General features: G+C 38.5%; 1 protein-coding gene and 1 pseudogene across 1 annotated transcript; both read left to right on the top strand.

The window, feature by feature from the left end:
- Positions 1–3,144, top strand: LOC116113352 (GABA transporter 1-like). The gene is made up of 7 exons (XM_031399499.1): positions 1–352; positions 448–570; positions 1,278–1,372; positions 1,480–1,666; positions 1,775–1,905; positions 2,072–2,287; positions 2,661–3,144. Exons 1-7 carry the CDS (start codon positions 142–144, stop codon positions 3,054–3,056), a joined length of 1,359 nt encoding a protein of 452 aa, XP_031255359.1. The 5' UTR covers positions 1–141; the 3' UTR covers positions 3,057–3,144.
- A 9,954-nt stretch (positions 3,145–13,098) lies between these two features.
- LOC116113349 lies at positions 13,099–16,020 on the top strand (annotated as a pseudogene).
- Positions 16,021–19,216: the final 3,196 nt, after the last annotated feature.

The raw sequence follows: 19,216 nt of genomic DNA on the forward strand, positions 1-19,216 counted from the left end.
TCCTCTCTGCAAACATAAAAGTCAAAAGAAAGAAAATTTTGCAAGCAATTTGAAGTTTTTGTTAATGGACGTCTCTTATCTCCACTCTCACAAGTCACAACAACCCCACAAAGTTGCGGAACCCCGAAAAACAAACCAGAAATGGCACTTTCACTAGAGGAAGTACCATCAACTATCACAGCAACAACAAGAGAAGAAGAGAAATCTAACACCCTTGTAGAAGAAGAAGAAGAAGGAGATGAAGGTAAAGGAACGTGGAAACACGCGGCGTTCCACGTGGCCACAACCATTGCTACACCAGCTGCTTATGCTCCTTTGCCTTTTGCTCTCGCCTCTCTCGGTTGGCCCCTCGGTAATTAACTATAAATTCTCTTTTATAGGCTTATTTGTTTTCACTTTATAACTTTTTTTTTTTTTTTTTGGTTTCTGATTGAATGTTACGTAAAGGTGTGAGTAGTTTGGTGGCTGGAACGGTGGCAACATGGTATTCAAGTTTATTGATTGCCTCTTTGTGGAGATGGAATGGGAAGAAGCAAATTACTTATAGGCATCTTGCAGAGAGCATTTTTGGTTTGTGTTTTCTTCCTAATTAATTACAGATGAATGGAGTTCTTTTAATTTTTTTATATGTTGATATTTCTTGTTAATTTAATTGCTTGTTTTAGACACTCAAAATTGTTTGTGTTAATGCTTCTTTATCATCTGCAACTTTAATAAGGCAATATATGATGCTCAACAAACTCAACAAGCTGAAGACTTATTCAAAGAGGATTGAAAAATTAATACTTGGAAACATAACAACTGAGACAAATGGCCAAAGCTGATGGCCATTCAATCTATCTTCTCAATGGAAAACCCTTCCCCTGTTTTTGAGAAAACATATACTCTATTTATACAGTATAAAGAATTTAATATGCTCTAAGATTCTTCTTTCACCTAAGAAACAGTTAACATCAGATCATATTATTAGTAAAATCTTTTTTTTTCGTTTCTAAATTGGTAATTTCATGTTGTAAAATGTAGATATTCTCTATCAGTTTTTCCTTTTTGATCTAAATATCTGCCGCTTGTATTTTAGAAGATCAAATTATTACTATCTACAACGCTTTGCCTTTCCTGCCCACAATACCATAGCATAGAGCCAGAGTGAACTCCCAATCCTTTCTTAAGATATCCTGAGAATTTAATCCTAAGCCAAATTCAGCACACCGTGGATGTACTTAAGTTCAACTGTATGCAGCATGCTTGACTATAACATTCTTTTCTGTTTGTTGAAGGATTCTGGGGTTACTGGTCTATTGCATTTTTTCAACAGGTAGCTTCGCTAGGCAATAACATTGCCATTCAAATTGCTGCTGGGAGTAGCCTTAAGGTTAGATAACCTTTTCCTGCTTTTCTTCGGTTGATTGGATGAATGAAACGTACATTGCTTCATTTTACTCATTCTGGTGGTGGGTTGTTACGTTTCATATTTTGCAGGCAGTTTACAAATACTACCACAGAGATGGCACCTTAACCTTGCAGCATTTCATTATTTTCTTTGGAGCCTTTGAACTGTTCCTCTCTCAACTCCCTAATATACATTCTTTAAGATGGGTTAATGCATTGTGCACAATAAGCACCATTAGCTTTGCTGGTACAACCATTGGTGTGACAATTTATAATGGTAAAACTTTAAATTGTTTATAACTGTTTTTTATGTCTATGGATTTATAGGTTATTTCAGTTTCTTACTTCGACACATATTCTCTCCCGCTGCAACTTGTCGTTGTAGGAACAAAGATAGATAGAGAATCAATCAGTTATAGCTTGCGTGGAAGCTCCTCTTCTAAGACTTTTAAAGCATTCAATGCTCTTGGGGCAATTGCCTTCTCATTTGGAGATGCAATGCTTCCGGAAATACAGGTTTACCAAATTACTAAAGCTACTTAATCAATAATAGTCACCTTTCAATTTATTTTTCCAATCTTTCTTATCAAGTTGTTTGGAGTTCTGTTTTCTGCTGATAGTTATAGATGCATATCAAAACTGTTACCAATTTAGTAATTATTAATAACTGTTCCGGTGCCAGAATACAGTGAGGGAACCTGCAAAGAAGAATATTTACAAAGGTGTATCAGCAGCGTATAGTGTAATTATCTTGACTTACTGGCAACTGGCCTTCTGCGGATACTGGGCATTTGGATCAGAAGTACAGCCTTATATCTTGGCTTCCCTAACTATTCCAGAGTGGACAATTGTCATGGCAAATCTCTTTGCTGTGATTCAAATATCAGGGTGCTATCAGGCAGTGTACAAATGGTTCATTATCTATATTTTGCAGTACATGAATTATCGGTTTTCAGGATGAAGTGCAAGTATTTCTGAACCTGTGGAATACTTTCAGTTCTTTGCCTATTTCTTCTTAGAATATGCAATACTTTTGGCTTATGCATAGGCAGTGTGAGGGATTTCAACACTTTCGAGGGCATTCCGTGGATTCCATTTTCTTGCTAGAAAAATTGTTACCCAAATTACAACTTCCTGATTTTTATTGAACTAGATCACGTATGATGGGTTGTAATTTCTCCAAATAATCTCTGGATACAAAATCTGTTACTCTGCACCATCCATAAATTGAGTTTCTTCTTCTGATATTTGTTCTTCACTTGTGTGTTTAGATATACTGCAGGCCAACTTATGCCTACTTTGAGGAAACAATGCTATCAAACAAGTCTACTAGCCAATTCACCTTGAAAACTTGCTTCATCCGTCTTACTTATACCTCCATTTACATCGTTCTTATTAGCCTTGTCGCTGCAGCCATGCCATTTTTCGGGGATTTTGTGTCCATATGTGGCGCCATCGGGTTCACTCCCCTCGACTTCGTTTTCCCTGCTGTAGCATATCTGAAAGCTGGAAGAATGCCTAAACACACAACACTCCGGCGCCCAATACAGCTTCTTAATAGCATGATAGCTACCTGGTTCTCCGTTGTTGCAATATTGGGTTGCATTGGTGCAGTAAGATTAATCATAGAAGACATCAAGACATACAAGTTCTTTCATGATATGTAAAGCTTGAGGTTGATGCATTGGGAACTCTAAAAGTATTTGTGAAGCTGAAAACAGAGCTTAAAGGAAAACACACATGTACACTAGTTTATTTTGTTAGCTTTGCCTCTACATGAAAGATTGTGATGGAACCACCTGTTCAATTAACTCAATCCAACCACAACACACAAGAGTAGAAATGAAAGTAACACACAATTTGATAAAACTGATTGTTATTATTGAATACTGAAAGAAATAGCAACATCCAGAAAGAGTGACCACAGATCAATCCCTAGCAATTCGAGGAGCTGGGAGCATCCCAAAATACCAATAAGAATTTACTTGATACCTCCTTTACCACTCTCTAGCTATTTATACCTAAATACTTACTAAACTAACCTTACTCTAACAAACTTTATTCTATCCAGCAACTTGCATGCAAAATCCCGTAACAAACTTTCACTCACACTCATTTCACTCATTAGCCCTTAGTGCTCTTTTTACGACCCCTCAACTTATAGACCATATTAACGGGAGGTGGTCTATCAATACAGCCCCCGCCCCCGAGGAGAGCCACCTTGTCCTCAAGGTGGAATTGAGAAAATTGTGTATTGATGACGTCGAAAGACTCCCATGTAGCATCAAAGGAGGGCAAATTCTTCCATTGACTGAGGACCTCTTTGGTGCCATCAAGTAGGGACTGCATCGCTAGGACTGACTGTGGATGAACCTGGAGTTCCATATCTTCGGTGAGAAAAGTGGGAAGTGGTTGAACTGGAACGGAGTTGTGTAGGCTGCGTTTGAGCTGGGACACATGGAACACTGGATGAATACGAGCACTAGAGGGTAGAGCCAGTTTGTAAGCTGTCAGACCAATTCTGTCCACCACCTTAAATGGCCCATAAAACCTAGGACTGAGTTTCTCATTCAGTTTCCTGGCTAACGACCTGAGCCTGTAGGGCCGAAGTTTGAGGTAAACAAAATCTCCCAAAGAGAAGCTGATATCTCTGCGATGTTTATCAGCCTGCTCTTTCATGTGTCCTTGAGCAGATTCCAAGTGATGTTTAAGTTCATTTATGATGGCATTGCGGTGAAGGAGTTGTTGGTTCACATCTTCAACCGAGGAGGGGTAATGGGTCAGCTTGAGAAGGAGTGGTGGGTCTCTGCCATAAAAGGCCTTGAAGGGTGTCATTTTAGTGGACCGATGGTACGTTGTGTTGTACCAAAATTTCACCCAAGAGAGCCAATTTGGCCACTGTTTAGGCTGGGAACCGCAAAAATATCTCAGATATGCCTCTAAACACCACTTCGGTTTTGCCATCCATTTGTGGGTGGTATGCGGAACTGAACTGAACTGAACTTAAGAGAAGTCCTCGATGCTCTGAAGATTTCCTGCCAGAATTGGCTCATAAAGAGTCGATCTCGATCCGAAACTATAGACTTGGGAAATCCATGGAGCTTAACAATTTCCTTCATGAACATCGTAGCAACCTCGTTCGCACTAAAAGGTTAAGACAAGAGGATAAAGTGGCCGTATTTGGTGAGCCGATCAACCACCACGAGGATACTATCAAACCCCTTGGCTCGTGGGAAACCTCCAATAAAATTCATCGTCAAAGTTGTCAAAGACTTGCTTAGGTATAGGCAAAGGCTGTAAAAGCTCGGCTGGCTTGAGGGCTGAATACTTATTGACTTAGCAAATAGTGCAAGCCTTTACAAACTCTTGAACATCCTGCCTTATCCCTTCCCAATAAACAATGTTTGCCACCAGTTTGTAAGTCTTGAAAAACCCTGAATGCCCTCCACCTAGGTTGGAATGAAATTCTGCCAAAAGTTTAGCTATGAATCTGGAGCCTTTTGGTAAAACAATTCTGTTTTTGTACAAAAGACATCCCTACCTAAGTCTGTAGTGTGGGCGACTGTTGGGGTCAAAGAGAAGGTCCTGAATGATACGCTGCAACTTGGGATCTTGTTGTGCTTCACTGGCTAAATCTTCATATTCTATAAACTGTACTACTGAAATGGTGTTCAAATCTAGTCCCTCCACTTTTCGTGATAAAGCATTTGCCACCTTGTTTGTTTTTCCCGGCTAGTAGTGAATGTCGAAAGAGAACCCCATTAGTTTGGACAGCCACTTTTGTTGTTCAGGAGTTTTAATTTGCTAGTCAGTGAGAAATTGCAGACTTCTTTGGTCAGTTTTGATGACGAATTGTTTGCCCAATAGATACGGGCTCCACTTATGCACTGCAAAAACGATTGCCATTAGTTCTCGTTCATATACTAACTTCTATTTTGCTTGTGGCGAAAAGGCTTTGCTTAGGTAAGCTATGGGTCTGGACTGTTAGGGACCAAAATTGCTCCCATTCCATGACCTAAAGCATCAGTCTACACTTCAAAGGGAAGTGCAAAGTTTGGAACTACTAAGATTGGAACCATAGTCATAGCTTCCTTGAGTCTATCAAAAGCCATTTGTGCTCCCTCATTCCAACTAAATGAATCTTTTTTAAGCAAATCCGTAAGTGGTTATGCAATACTACCATACCCCTTGACAAATCTCCGGTAATATCCCGTAAGGCCTAAAAATCCCCGTAGACCTTTCACATTGGTCGGAACAGGCCACTTAACCATTGCCTCAATCTTGTGTGGGTTTGCTTCCACTCCCTACACTGAAATTATATGGCCTAAATAGTCTAGTTTTTGTTGACCGAACAAGCACTTCTTCCTGTTCATTACCAGTTCGTTGTCTTGTAGAATCTTAAGGGCTTGTTCGAGATGAATCACATGGGAATTAAGATCAAGACTGTAAATCAAAATATCATCAAAGAAGACCAGCACAAATTTCCTCAAAACAGGTTTAAAAATAGCATTCATTAGGGCTTGAAAAGTTGACAGTGCATTAGTTAGGCCAAATGTCATAACTAGGAACTCATAGTGACTGTCATGAGTTTGGAAGGCCGTTTTGTGAATATCCTCCTCTTTCAATCGAATCTGGTGGTATCCAGATCATAAATCAAGATTCGAAAAGAAAACAGCCCCAACTAATTCATCTAACAACTCCTCGATAGTGGGTATGGGAAACTTATCAGGGATAGTTATATCATTGAGTGCCTTATAATCAACACAAAACATCCAGCTCCCATCCTTCTTCTTGACTAGTAACACTATGCTGGCAAAAAGGCTGGTGCTAGGCTGAATGATCACTGCTACCAACATTTCTCCCACCATTTTCTCTATTTCATTTTTCTGGAAATAAAGATATCTATAACGTCATTTATTGGGTGGTCGAGCTCCCTCTGGCAGGACTATGGCATGGTCATGCTGTCAGTATGGGGGTAGTTTAGTTGGTTGGTCAAACAATTGGTTATACCCTTCCATCAATGATACAATCCTAAGGTCGGTGGGTTCTCCATTTTGTTCTGGCACACATTCAGTAGAGCAAAATTTGACTAAATAGCCTCCTCCGGTGGAATAGAGTGACCTTAACATGGCTTTTAGAGATACCACCGTCTTAACTAGGGATGGATCTCCCTGTAGGCTCAACCTTCTGCCTCCCAACTCAAATTTCATCGTCAGGTTCTTCCAATTTGTGCAAACATCACCCAATGAACTCAACCACGTCACCGTTAATACCACATCAGCTCCACCCAAATCAAAAGGGAAAAAATCTTGGGTAATCTTAACGCCTTAGACCTCCAGTTGCACTCCCCTGCAAACACCTTCTCCTCTCACCGTGACACCATTACCTACCATCACCCCAAACCTTTTTCCTTTTTTCAATTTGCATGCCCAGTTTGTGCTCCAAGTCGTGCGAAATAAAATTGTGGGATGCCCCACTGTCAACCAACACAATAACCCCCACCCCTTCAATCTCTCCCTTAATTTTCAGAGTCTTATCAAAGGTGATTCCGACAATAGATTTCATGGATAAAGCTAGAGGGTTACCTTTAGTAGTGGGTTCTTCATCATTGTTTGGTGGTGTTTTGCTCTTCTCTGGATCATCATCTTCCCATGCCAGCAAGATCTGCAGAGATTTGCTCCTACATCGGTGGTTAGGGCTAAACTTTTCGTCACACCTAAAACAAAGCCCCTTCTCCCTTCTGAGTTGAATTTTTGCTTCAATTAACCTTCGGAAATTTTTCCCTCTAGAGCTCGAAGCTGTCGTCGTCGGTGGAATATCCCTCCTATCGACATAACGATTTGACGAAGAATGGGTCTCGCCTGAGATTTTAGTGGTATTGGACCACCAATTGGGTCACCCAACCTCTGGGCTTGGAGAGACCCCTGAGTACCCTTCAATTTTTACATTATGAGTTTTAGTCATTTTGGGCCTAATTTTATCAAGCACCCAGTTTTTTTCTTCAACTCGATGGGCCTGTTCCATCACTTCCCCCAGATCTTTGGACTGTATGAGACGCAATTCAGCTTTGATTTCTTCCTTCAGTCCATTTACAAAGATACCCATTAGCATCTCTTCTCCCAATTCCTTCAACGGAGCTGTATGTGCTTCAAATTCTTCGCGATACTCTATCACCGATACAATCTGTCTCAGTGCTACCAATGCCTCATAGGCTATCCCTTGAAAGGATGGTCTGAATCTGGCAATTAAAGCAGCTTTGAAATCCTTCCAATTTTGGAATGGTCTCCGAGATTCAAGCCATTGATACCAATTTAAGGCTCTTCCTTCCATGCACATGGCGGCGGCCTCCACCATTTCCTTTTCTTCGTATCGATTAATGGCGAAATATGTGTCAGCCTTGAAAGTCCAGCCAAAAGGATCATCTCAGTTAAAAATGGGTTGCTCGAGTTCGCGAATTTTTTTGTCGTCCTTCCCGTTATCCCCACTGTGATTTCATTCATATCCCTTATCTCCGCCGGAACTTTGATTTTCTGGAGTTACAAACATTTTCTCCTTCTCCTGATAACGTTTCTCCTCCCTTTCCTCCCTTAACCTCATCAATTCTCGCATCTCAATTAAGTACTCCTTGACACTACCTAAGTCGGTCTTCATCATGCCCATATCTTCCTTCACGGTTCTCATTTCCTTTTCCACATTTTCCATTCTGTTCTCTATTTTGGATTTTACCATTACCCAACCTAGCTTTGATACCAAGTTGATGGAACCACCTGTTCAATTAACTCAATCCAACCACAACACACAAGAGCAGAAATGAAAGTAACACACAATCTGATAAAACTGACTATTATTATTGAATACTGAAAGAAATAGCAACATCCAAAAAGAGTGACCACAGATCAATCCCCAGCAATTCGAGGAGCTGGGTGCCTCCAAAAATACCTATAAGAATTTACTTGATACCTCCTTTACCACTCTCTAGCTATTTATACCCAAATACTTACTAAACTAACCTTACTCTAACAAACTTTATTCTATCCAGCCACTTGCATGCAAAATCTCGTAACAAACTCTCACTCACACTCATTTCACTCATTACCCCTTAGTGCTCTTTTACGACCCCTCGACTTATAGACCATATTAACAGGAAGTGGTCTAGCAGATTGTTATATAACAAGCTAGTCCATAGACATAATTATGCTATTTGCCTTTAAAATCTAAAATGATGAATTAAACTTTTATAATCTTCTAAGGTAACTTTTTTTTTTTTTTAACTGAGGTATTTGGGTCAGTTTACGAGCACCCTGACTATACCTTAAGGGAAGTTATCCCACAGTGACCTACCGCCGCGACCTCCCAGGTAAATCATGGGTAAAGATACTACATTTGCATCCAACGGGAAATCAAACCTGAAACTGCGGATTGAAGTCATACACAAACCCCTTCATTGGTTCAATTGGGAATCAAACCAGATACTACTTTTTAGCTAAATGAGTAAATTAGGATTCTTTATGACTTATGGTCTCCTCTAGTTTAATATGTGAGTGTGAACAATTTCAAAGTTAACAAGTATTGATCAAAACCTGGGCGATTATAGAAGATGCCATTCCTATAACCCTAGAGCATAACTAATAACCACCAGGGCCAATGCTATGATTGAGATAAACTCTTGGTGAATATATTTTACACCAAAACAATACTTACAATTACAAGTCATTTTATAGTTTTTCAAATATATGTATTGTAGAGGTATCTTAGATTTATTGATATAGTATTTGTATGGGCCAAAAATTGTGTTGGGCCTGACGAGGCCTAATAGACAAGATATATAGATAACGGCCCCCCAACTCCGGTTGGGTCTACGCTTAAATCATTCTTGCGAACTGCTCTCTCTATGAGTTGGACTATCCTGCAAGCTAAACTAAGCTGGGCCAAACCCACTAGCCCACAACAGTCCAAAATAAGAAGCATAATCCTATTCATGAGACAACTTGATCAGATCAAGATCCAAACTGAAATTAATATATGCTCAAAACATGCAGCAACTGAAATATCATACCCTTTTTTAACCATTTTAGAGCATTTTCGTATGTATAAGCAGGACTATAAAGAAATTTCAAAACAATTTTCCATGGTTCACTTATTACCATATGCTTAAATACTACTTTATTTGCATCATTTAAGCGCATTCTTTAATAAAATCCAATTTCAAAACAGTTTTTTGTTTTTAAAACCAGCAAACATAATTCTATTTCCATGACAAGGTGCCTTAAGTAGGACAAAAGAAAGGTTTAGAGAAAGATGATACCATCTGGTCCCGGGCCATCAAAGCAAAGATATGTTGTTCAGTTTCTCCATCTTTAGCATCCTGTGCTTGGTCGGTCTAAATTGAGACACTGGCAAAAAGAAAACTAAAACTGAGAGCTTAAAATGTGACACAAGGATAATCAGCCATACAAGTCATCAATTTCTACTTACATATACCTCAAATACATGCAGGTCAGTGGTTCAGGCATGCATATATGGATGCATGCACAAGGTTTGGCTTTACTGCCAATATAAATCAATCAAAGATTAATGACACAAGGGTAAACTAAGCATCTAATTGGATAAAGCTGATATCCTTCATATAAGTAAGGAAATGTCCCTGAGACATGAAATTTGAAGTTGAAATCTTATTTATAGTAGCTTTTAAAACATTCTTAACATGGTAAAGGGAAATTAAAAATATGAATGGTAGTGTCAACACAAATCATTCAATTACCACTCACTCAATAAAGGGCAATTGAATCATGCAAACATTACTAATGCCTATGGTCTAGTATAACTTCTGCCCATCATCGCTTAAGAATTCAATTAGCAAAATCTCACCACGGCAACAACACCAGGTTCAGGATTCTCCGTTAGGAAAAAAAAAAAAAAAAAAAGGATGAAATGCAGCACCTCGACATAAGGGGTCCTCAAGCACTTCAAATCACAAGGAGCTATAAAAATGTGAGAAGGCCACCAGAACTCATGTTATAAACTATAATAGTCATAGAGAAAGGCTAATCGTAATAGAAACATACGTCCACCATATAACAAATTAAAGAAACCACAGGAAATCCAGACAAATTCTTCTATGACATTTCATTTACTTAAATTCTCAACCTGATTTATATATAAGCAAGTCGAGCACAGTCCATTCTCTAGCCAGAAGCTTCCTTAAAAGTTGCTACTTCTGTCAGACATGCCAATAAATTGAACTAGGTTTCCTTCCTACGGGCAGTTATAATTCCAGCATAAGAGATTCCCTTTTAATAAGTATTCAAATAAACCTTATCAACCTTCTCAAGGTAAATATTACCTTCACAGTGATCACCAAAGCCAATTCTTGGGCCTGGCTTGCCTTCTCCATGGAAACATGATATTCATTGCTCTCAAAACACAACACCAAACACAAATTGCAAACATAAATGCAGAGTTGAAAAGAACAACAAGACCATTACTGTTAACATAAGAGAAGGTTCTCTTGCAACTTTCTTCTAATACTTACTAAAAACCAAAAACTGCTAACTAAAATGAAAAGGTTTAATTCTATTCCAAACACATGAATCCCGCTTTTCCCCAAACACCATTATTTCAGTTGCTATTGCACTCTTAGCATAGGTCATGACTCAAAGACATAACACAACCATGCATGAGGATCAATTACAAAGCTGAAACACTTTAGGATTCTACATTCTAATGGACTCAGCCTTCTCATCATGCTGATAGATGGGATTACCAATCTAAATTGCATATGCAAGTTTACATGCTTAAGAACTCCATCTGAAATCTCTTTCTATCCAATAACACAACCAATTAAAAATCTGTTGTACTAAGCCAGCCCATCTCATGCCAAAAATTGAAAATAAAAAAGGGATATATAAGATTTCTTGTACAGTAAAACTAAGACAATCACACCAAAGAATGCTTACTTTTTGGCCTTTTACATGCAGCAAAAGCCTACCCAATGCCACCTAGCTACACATCTAACCATCCCAAGGAAACTGCCAACATTAACGAAGTTATCCCAGCAAATGTATTCTCAACAAGGCAAAATATTAAATTTCCATCAGTTGCAAAATGTGAAGGCATTAAAAGATAGAGTCATAGATACATTATTCAGAAAACAATCCATTCATAAGCACCCAATTCAGAACTCAAATTCTTAGCTCACAGGTCACATCAACGTTTGACCAAATCACTAAACATAGAAATTATAACATTCTATAGGCAAAGCAATAAAATTATAGACCTTAAATCAACAAAATAAAAGACAAAGAATTAGTTTCTGCCTCTTTGTTATCAGTGACCTTGAGAACCAATTTACCATCGCAATGCCGATACTTCATACAGTACCTCGTCTACATCCACAATTTCATCCAAAAATCACAAAAGAAAAGAAAAAAATTAGCATTAGTAATCAAGCAGAACAAAAGTTATCATGCAATTCGACCTTTTCCCGAGATTAATACAGAATCTTGACATGCAAACGACGGAGTTTATCAGTTCGAAAGAAAATAAAGCATTAAATCTAGAACCATACAGATTGGGATCGCTCTGTACAACTGCACGGATCGTTCGACGAACTCGTCCCAGGAAGTTATGTAAACCATGGTTGTGCGGAGAGAATTGGATCGAAGATTTGAGAATTTCAAAATCAATTGTGAATTTGAGGTTTAGCTTTTGTGGGTATGGGCTTTACCGTTTACATTACATGCAGTCAAGTAAATTTTTCAGGTCGATTTACAGCCAATAAATTTCTGCCATAAAGATTGACAGTCTAGACGGGCCCCAGTTAGTGGGACCAATGAGGACTTTTATCTCTACCCAATTACATTTAGCCTTGTCAGCGATTGAACCAGTGAAATTTTCATTATGACCAGCCACAGACCAAAACGATGTCGTTTTTAGCTTTTTAAGTAACATAGAAAAATTAAGTGGAGAATTATTTTTAACCCCATATTTCTTAATTTAATTAAACATCCCCACAATAAAACTTACAAATTAATTAAAACACCCCCCACTTTTTCAAAATCTGCCCGTTGGCCAGCTCCAACCGTTATGTGGTCATTTTGACGACGATAGTATCTTGGACGGATTAATTTTTAGATTGAAAGAGTGAAAGATAATTGTTTTTGTTAAATAGAATGGAATATATTTAATTAAATAGAATAGGATATATAAACAAGTCTCTCTTTTCATTTAATAGAAAAAATCTTATATATTATTAATTTTAAATAATGTTAAAAGAAAAAATATATATTCTTATTTTTAATCTAAAATGGATAACAGAAAGTGATTCTATGAGTGTGAAACAAACAAGGTATTGTTTTTTTTTTTTTTTTCCAAGAATGCAAATCATTAAATTAGAAATATATATATTAGCAAACCTTTCACTAATTTTTTCATAAACATGATATCAAGTACAAAAATATATATCTAATAATGAGTTTTACTAAAAATGAACGTCGCCTTGTTTTGTGTAGTTGTGAGAAGTGATATCTTTATTTTAAATTGGATTGTAATGCTGACGGATGGTTGACTTTTGACGCTTTGTCCGTTCTATCTCATCAGGGTTAACCGAGTTGTTTCGACTGTGGAACTTAAAGCGTCCAATTGTTTATTCCTCTCTGCAAAAAAAAGTCAAAAGAAAGAAAATTTTGCAAGCAATTGAGTATTTTGTTAATGGACGTCTATCTCCACTCTACAAGTCACAACAACCCCACAAAGTTGCGGAACCCCGAAAAACAAACCAGAAATGGCACTTTCACTAGAGGAAGTACCATCAACTATCACAGCAACAACAAGAGAAGAAGAGAAATCTAACACCCTTGAGAAGAAGAAGAAGAAGGAGATGAAGGTAAAGGAACGTGGAAACACGCGGCGTTCCACGTGGCCACAACCATTGCTACACCAGCTGCTATGCTCCTTTGCCTTTTGCTCTCGCCTCTCTCGGTGGGCCCCCGGGAATTAACTATAAATTCTCTTTTATAGGCTTATTTGTTTTCACTTTATAACTTTTTTTTTTGGTTTCTGATTGAATGTTACGTAAAGGTGTGAGTAGTTTGGTGGCTGGAACGGTGGCAACATGGTATCAAGTTTATTGATTGCTCTTTGTGGAGATGGAATGGGAAGAAGCAAAATACTTATAGGCATCTTGCAGAGAGCATTTTGGTTTGTGTTTTCTTCCTAAAATTACGATGAATGGAGTTTTTAATTTTTTATATGTTGATATTTCTTGTTAATTTAATTGCTTGTTTTAGACCTCAAATTGTTTGTGTTAATGCTTCTTTATCATCTGCAACTTTAATAAGGCAATAATATGCTCAACAACTCAAAAGCTGAAGACTTATCAAAGAGGATGAGAAAATTATACATTGGAAACATAACAACTGAGGACAAGGGCAAAGCTGATGGCCATTCAATCTATCTTCTCAATGAAAAACCTTCCCCTGTTTTTGAGAAAACATATAATCTATTTATACAGTATAAAGAATTTAATATGCTAAGATTTCTTTCACCTAAGAAACAGTTAACATCAGATCATATTATTAGTAAAATCTTTTTTTTTTTTTTTTTTTTTTTCTAAATTGGTAATTTATGTTGTAAAATGTAGATATTCTCTATCAGTTTTTCCTTTTTGATCTAAATATCTGCCGCTTGTATTAGAAAATCAAATTATTACTATTACAACGCTTTGCCTTATCTGCCCACAATACATAGCATAGAGCCAGAGTGAACTCCCAATCCTTTCTAAGATATCCTGAGAATTTAATCCTAAGCCAAATTCAGCACACCGTGGATGTACTTAAGTTAACTGTATGCAGCATGCTTGACTATAACATTCTTTTCTGTTTGTTGAAGGATTCTGGGGTTACTGGTCTATTGCATTTTTTCAAAGGTAGCTTCGTAGGCAATAACATTGCCATTCAAATTGCTGCTGGGAGTAGCCTTAAGGTTAGATAACTTCCTGCTTTTCTTCGGTTGATTGGATGAATGAAACGTACATTGCTTCATTTTACTCATTCGTGGTGGGGGTTGTTAGTTTCATATTTTGCAGGCAGTTTACAAATACTACACAGAGATGGCACCTTAACCTTGCAGCTTTCATTATTTTCTTTGGAGCCTTTGAACTGTTCCTCTCTCAACTCCCTAATATACATTCTTTAAGATGGGTTAATGCATTGTGCACAATAAGCCATTAGCTTTGCTGGTACAACCATTGGTGTGACAATTTATAATGGTAAAACTTTAATGTTTATAACTGTTTTTTATGTCTTAGGTTTATAGGTTATTTCAGTTTCTTACTTGACACATATCTCTCCCGCTGCAACTTGTCGTTGTAGGAACAAAGATAGATAGAGAATCAATCAGTTATAGCTTGCGTGGAAGCTCCTCTTCTAAGACTTTTAAAGCATTCAATGCTCTTGGGGCAATTGCCTTCTCATTGGAGATGCAATGCTTCCGGAAATACAGGTTTACCAATTACTAAAGTACTTAACAATATAGTACCTTTCAATTTATTTTTCCAATCTTTCTTATCAAGTTGTTGGAGTTCTGTTTTCTGCTGATAGTTTTAGATGCATATCAAAACTGTTACCAATTTAGTAATTATAATAACTGTTCCGGTGCCAGAATACAGTGAGGGAACCTGCAAAGAAGAATATTTACAAAGGTGTATCAGCAGCGTATAGTGTAATTATCTTGACTACTGGCAAATGGCCTTCTGCGGATACTGGGCATTTGGATCAGAAGTACAGCCTATTCTTGGCTTCCCTAACTATTCCAGAGTGGACAATTGTCATGGCAAATCTCTTTGCTGTGATTCAAATATCAGGGTGCTATCAGGAGTGTACAAATGGTTCATTACTATATTTGCAGTATAATGAATTATCGGTTTTCAGGATGAAGTCAAGTATTTTGAACCTGTGAATACTTTCAGTTCTTGCCTATTCTTCTTAGAATATCAATACTTTTGCTTATGCATAGGCAGTGTGAGGGATTTCAACACTTTCGAGGGCATTCCGTGGATTCCATTTTCTTGCTAGAAAATTGTTACCCAAATTACAACTTCCTGATTTTTATTGAACTAGATCACGTATGATGGGTTGTAATTTCTCCAAATAATCTCTGGATACAAAATCTGTTACTCTGCACATCCATAAATGAGTTTCTTCTGATATTTGTTCTTCACTTGTGTGTTAGATATAATGCAGGCCAACTTATGCCTACTTTGAGGAAACAATGCTATCAAACAAGTCTACTAGCCAATTCACCTTGAAAACTTGCTTCATTCGTCTTACTTAACCTCCATTTACATCGTTCTTATTAGCCTTGTCGCTGCAGCCATGCCATTTTCGGGGATTTTGTGTCCATATGTGGGCCATCGGGTTCACTCCCCCGAACGTTTTCCCTGCTGTAGCATATCTGAAAGCTGGAAGAATGCCTAAACACACAACACTCCGGCCCCAACAGCTTCTTAAAGCATGATAGCACCTGGTTCTCCGTTGTTGCAATATTGGGTTGCATTGGTGCAGTAAGATTAATCATAGAAGACATCAAGACATACAAGTTCTTTCATGATATGTAAAGCTTGAGGTTGATGCATTGGGAAATCTAAAAGTATTTGTGAAGCTGAAAACAGAGGTAAAGGAAAACAACATGTACACTAGTTATTTGTGTAGCTTTGCCTCTACATGAAAGATTGTGATGGAACCACTGTTCAATTAACTCAATCCAACCACAACACACAGAGAGAAAAGAAGTAACACACAATTTGAAAAACTGATTGTTATTATTGAATACTGAAAGAAATAGCAACATCCAGAAAGAGTGACCACAGATCAATCCCAGCAATTCGAGGAGCTGGGAGCATCCCAAATACCAATAAGAATTTACTTGACACCTCTTTACCATCTCTAGCTATTTTACCAAATACTTACTAAACAACCTTACTTAACAAACTTTATTCTATCCAGCACTTGCATGCAAAATCCCGTAACAAACTCACTCAACTCATTTCACTCATAGCCTTAGTGCTCTTTTTACGACCCTCGACTATAGCCATATTAACGGGAGGTGGTCTATCAATACACCCCTCGCCCCAGGAGAGCCACCTTGTCTCAAGGTGGAATTGAGAATTGTGTTTTGATGACGTCGAAAGACCCATGTAGCTCAAAGGAGGGCAATTCTTCCATTGATGGGACCTCTTTGGTGCCATCAAGTAGGGACTGCATCGCTAGGACTGATGTGGTGAACCTGGAGTTCCATATCTTCGGTGAGAAAAGTGGGAAGTGGTTGAATGGAACGGATTGTGTAGGCTGGTTTGAGCTGGGACACAGGAACACTGGATGAATACGAGCATGAGGGTAGAGCTAGTTTAAGTTGTCAGACCAATTTGTCCACCACCTTAAATGGCCCATAAAACCTAGGATGAGTTTTCATTCAGTTTCCTGGCTAACGAACTGAGCCTGTAGGGCGAAGTTTGAGGTAAAAAAATCTCCCAAGAGAAGCTGATATCTTGCGATGTTTATCAGCCTGCTCTTTCATGTGTCCTTGAGCAGATTCCAAGTGACGTTTAAGTTCATTTATGATGGCATTGCGGTGAAGGAGTTGTTGGTTCACTCTTCAACCGAGGGGGGTAATGGTCAGCTTGAGAAGGAGTGGGGGTCTCTGCCATAAAAGGCCTTGAAGGGTGTCATTTAGTGGACTGATGGTAGTTGTGTTACCAAAATTCCCCAAGAGAGCCAATTTGGCCACTGTTTAGGCTGGGAACCGCAAAAAATCTCAGATATGCCTCTAAACACCACTTCGGTTTTGCCATCCATTTGTGGTGGTATGCGGAATGACTGAACTGAATTAGAGAAGTCCTCGATGCTCTGAAGATTCCTGCCAGAATTGGCTATAAAGAGTCGATCTCGATCGAAACTATAGACTTGGGAAATCCATGGAGCTTAACAATTTCCTTCATGAACATCGTAGCAACTCGTTCGCACTAAAAGGGTAGACAAGAGGATAAAGTGGCCGTATTGTGTGAGCCGACAACCACCACGAGGATACTATCAACCCCTTGGCTCGTGGGAAACCTCCAATAAAATTCATCGTCAAAGTTGTCAAAGACTTGCTTAGGTATAGGCAAAGGCTGTAAAAGTCGGCTGGCTGAGGGCTGAAACTTATTGACTTGCAAATAGTGCAAGCCTTTACAAACTCTTGAACATCCTGCCTTATCCCTTCCCAATAAACAATGTTTGCCACCAGTTTGTAAGTCTGAAAAACCCTGAATGCCTCCACCTAGGTTGGAATGAAATTCTGCCAAAAGTTTAGCTATGAATCTGGAGCCTTTTGGTAAAACCATTCTGTTTTTGTACAAAAGACCTCCTACCAGTCTGTAGTGTGGGGACTGTTGGGGTCAAAGAGAAGGTCCTGAATGATAGCTGCAACTGGGATCTTGTTGTGCTTCAATGGTAAATCTTCTATTTTAAACTGTACTACTGAAATGGTGTTCAATCTAGTCCTCCACTCTTTGTGATAAAGCATTTCACCTTGTTTGTTTTTCCGGAATAGTGAATGTCGAAAGAGAACCCCATTAGTTTGACAGCCACTTTGTGTGTTCAGGAGTTTTAATTGCTAGTCAGTGAGAAATTGCAGACTTCTTTGGTCAGTTTGATGACGAATCGTTTGCCCAATAGATACGGGCTCCACTATGCACTGCAAAAACGATTGCCATTAGTTCTCGTTCATATACTAACTTCTTTTTGCTTGTGGGGAAAAGGTTGCTTAGGGAAGCTATGGGTTGACTGTTAGGGACCAAAATGCTCCATTCTGACCTAAGCATCAGTCTGCACTTCAAAGGGAAGTGCAAAGTTGGAATACTAAGATTGGAACCATAGTCATAGTTCCTTGAGTCTATCAAAAGCCATTTGTGCTCCCTCATTCCAACTAAATGAATCTTTTTTAAGCAAATCCGTAAGTGGTTTGCATACTACCATACCCCTTGACAAATCTCGGTAATATCCCGTAAGGCCTAAAAATCCCTGTAGACCTTTCACATTGGTCGGAACAGGCCACTTAACCATTGCCTCAATCTTGTGTGGGTTTGTTCCACTCCTGCACTAAATTATATGGCCTAAATAGGCTAGTTTTGTTGACCGAACAAGCACTTTTCCTGTTCTACCAGTTCGTTGTCTTGTAAATCTTAAGGGCTTGTTCGAGATGAATCACATGGGAATTAAGATCAGACTGTAAATCAAATATCATCAAAGAAGACCACACAAATTTCCTCAAAACAGGTTTAAAAATACATTCATAGGGCTTGAAAAGTTGACAGGCATTAGTTAGGCCAAATGCATAACTAGGAACTCATAGGACTGTATGAGTTTGGAAGGCGTTTTGTGAATATCCTCCTCTTTCAATCAATTGGTGGTATCCAGATCATAAATCAAGTTGAAAAGAAAACAGCCCAACTAATTCATTAACAACTCCTCGATAGTGGGTATGGGAAACTTACAGGGATAGTTATATCATTGAGTGCCTTATAATCAACACAAAAACTCCACTCCCCATCCTTCTTTGACTAAACACTAGCTGGCAAAATGGTGGGCTAGGCTGAATGATCCTGCTAACAACATTTCTCCCACCATTTCTCTATTTCATTTTTCTGGAAATAAAGAATCTATAACGTCATTTAGGGTGGTCGAGCTCCCTCTCAGGACTATGGATGGTATGCTGTGTGGGGGGGTAGTTTAGTGGTGGTAAACAATTGGTTATACCCTTCCATCAATGATACAAACTAGGGTCGGTGGGT

Source organism: Pistacia vera, unplaced genomic scaffold, assembly GCF_008641045.1.
Source record: "Pistacia vera cultivar Batoury unplaced genomic scaffold, PisVer_v2 Contig678, whole genome shotgun sequence".
Taxonomy (NCBI): Eukaryota; Viridiplantae; Streptophyta; class Magnoliopsida; order Sapindales; family Anacardiaceae; genus Pistacia; species Pistacia vera.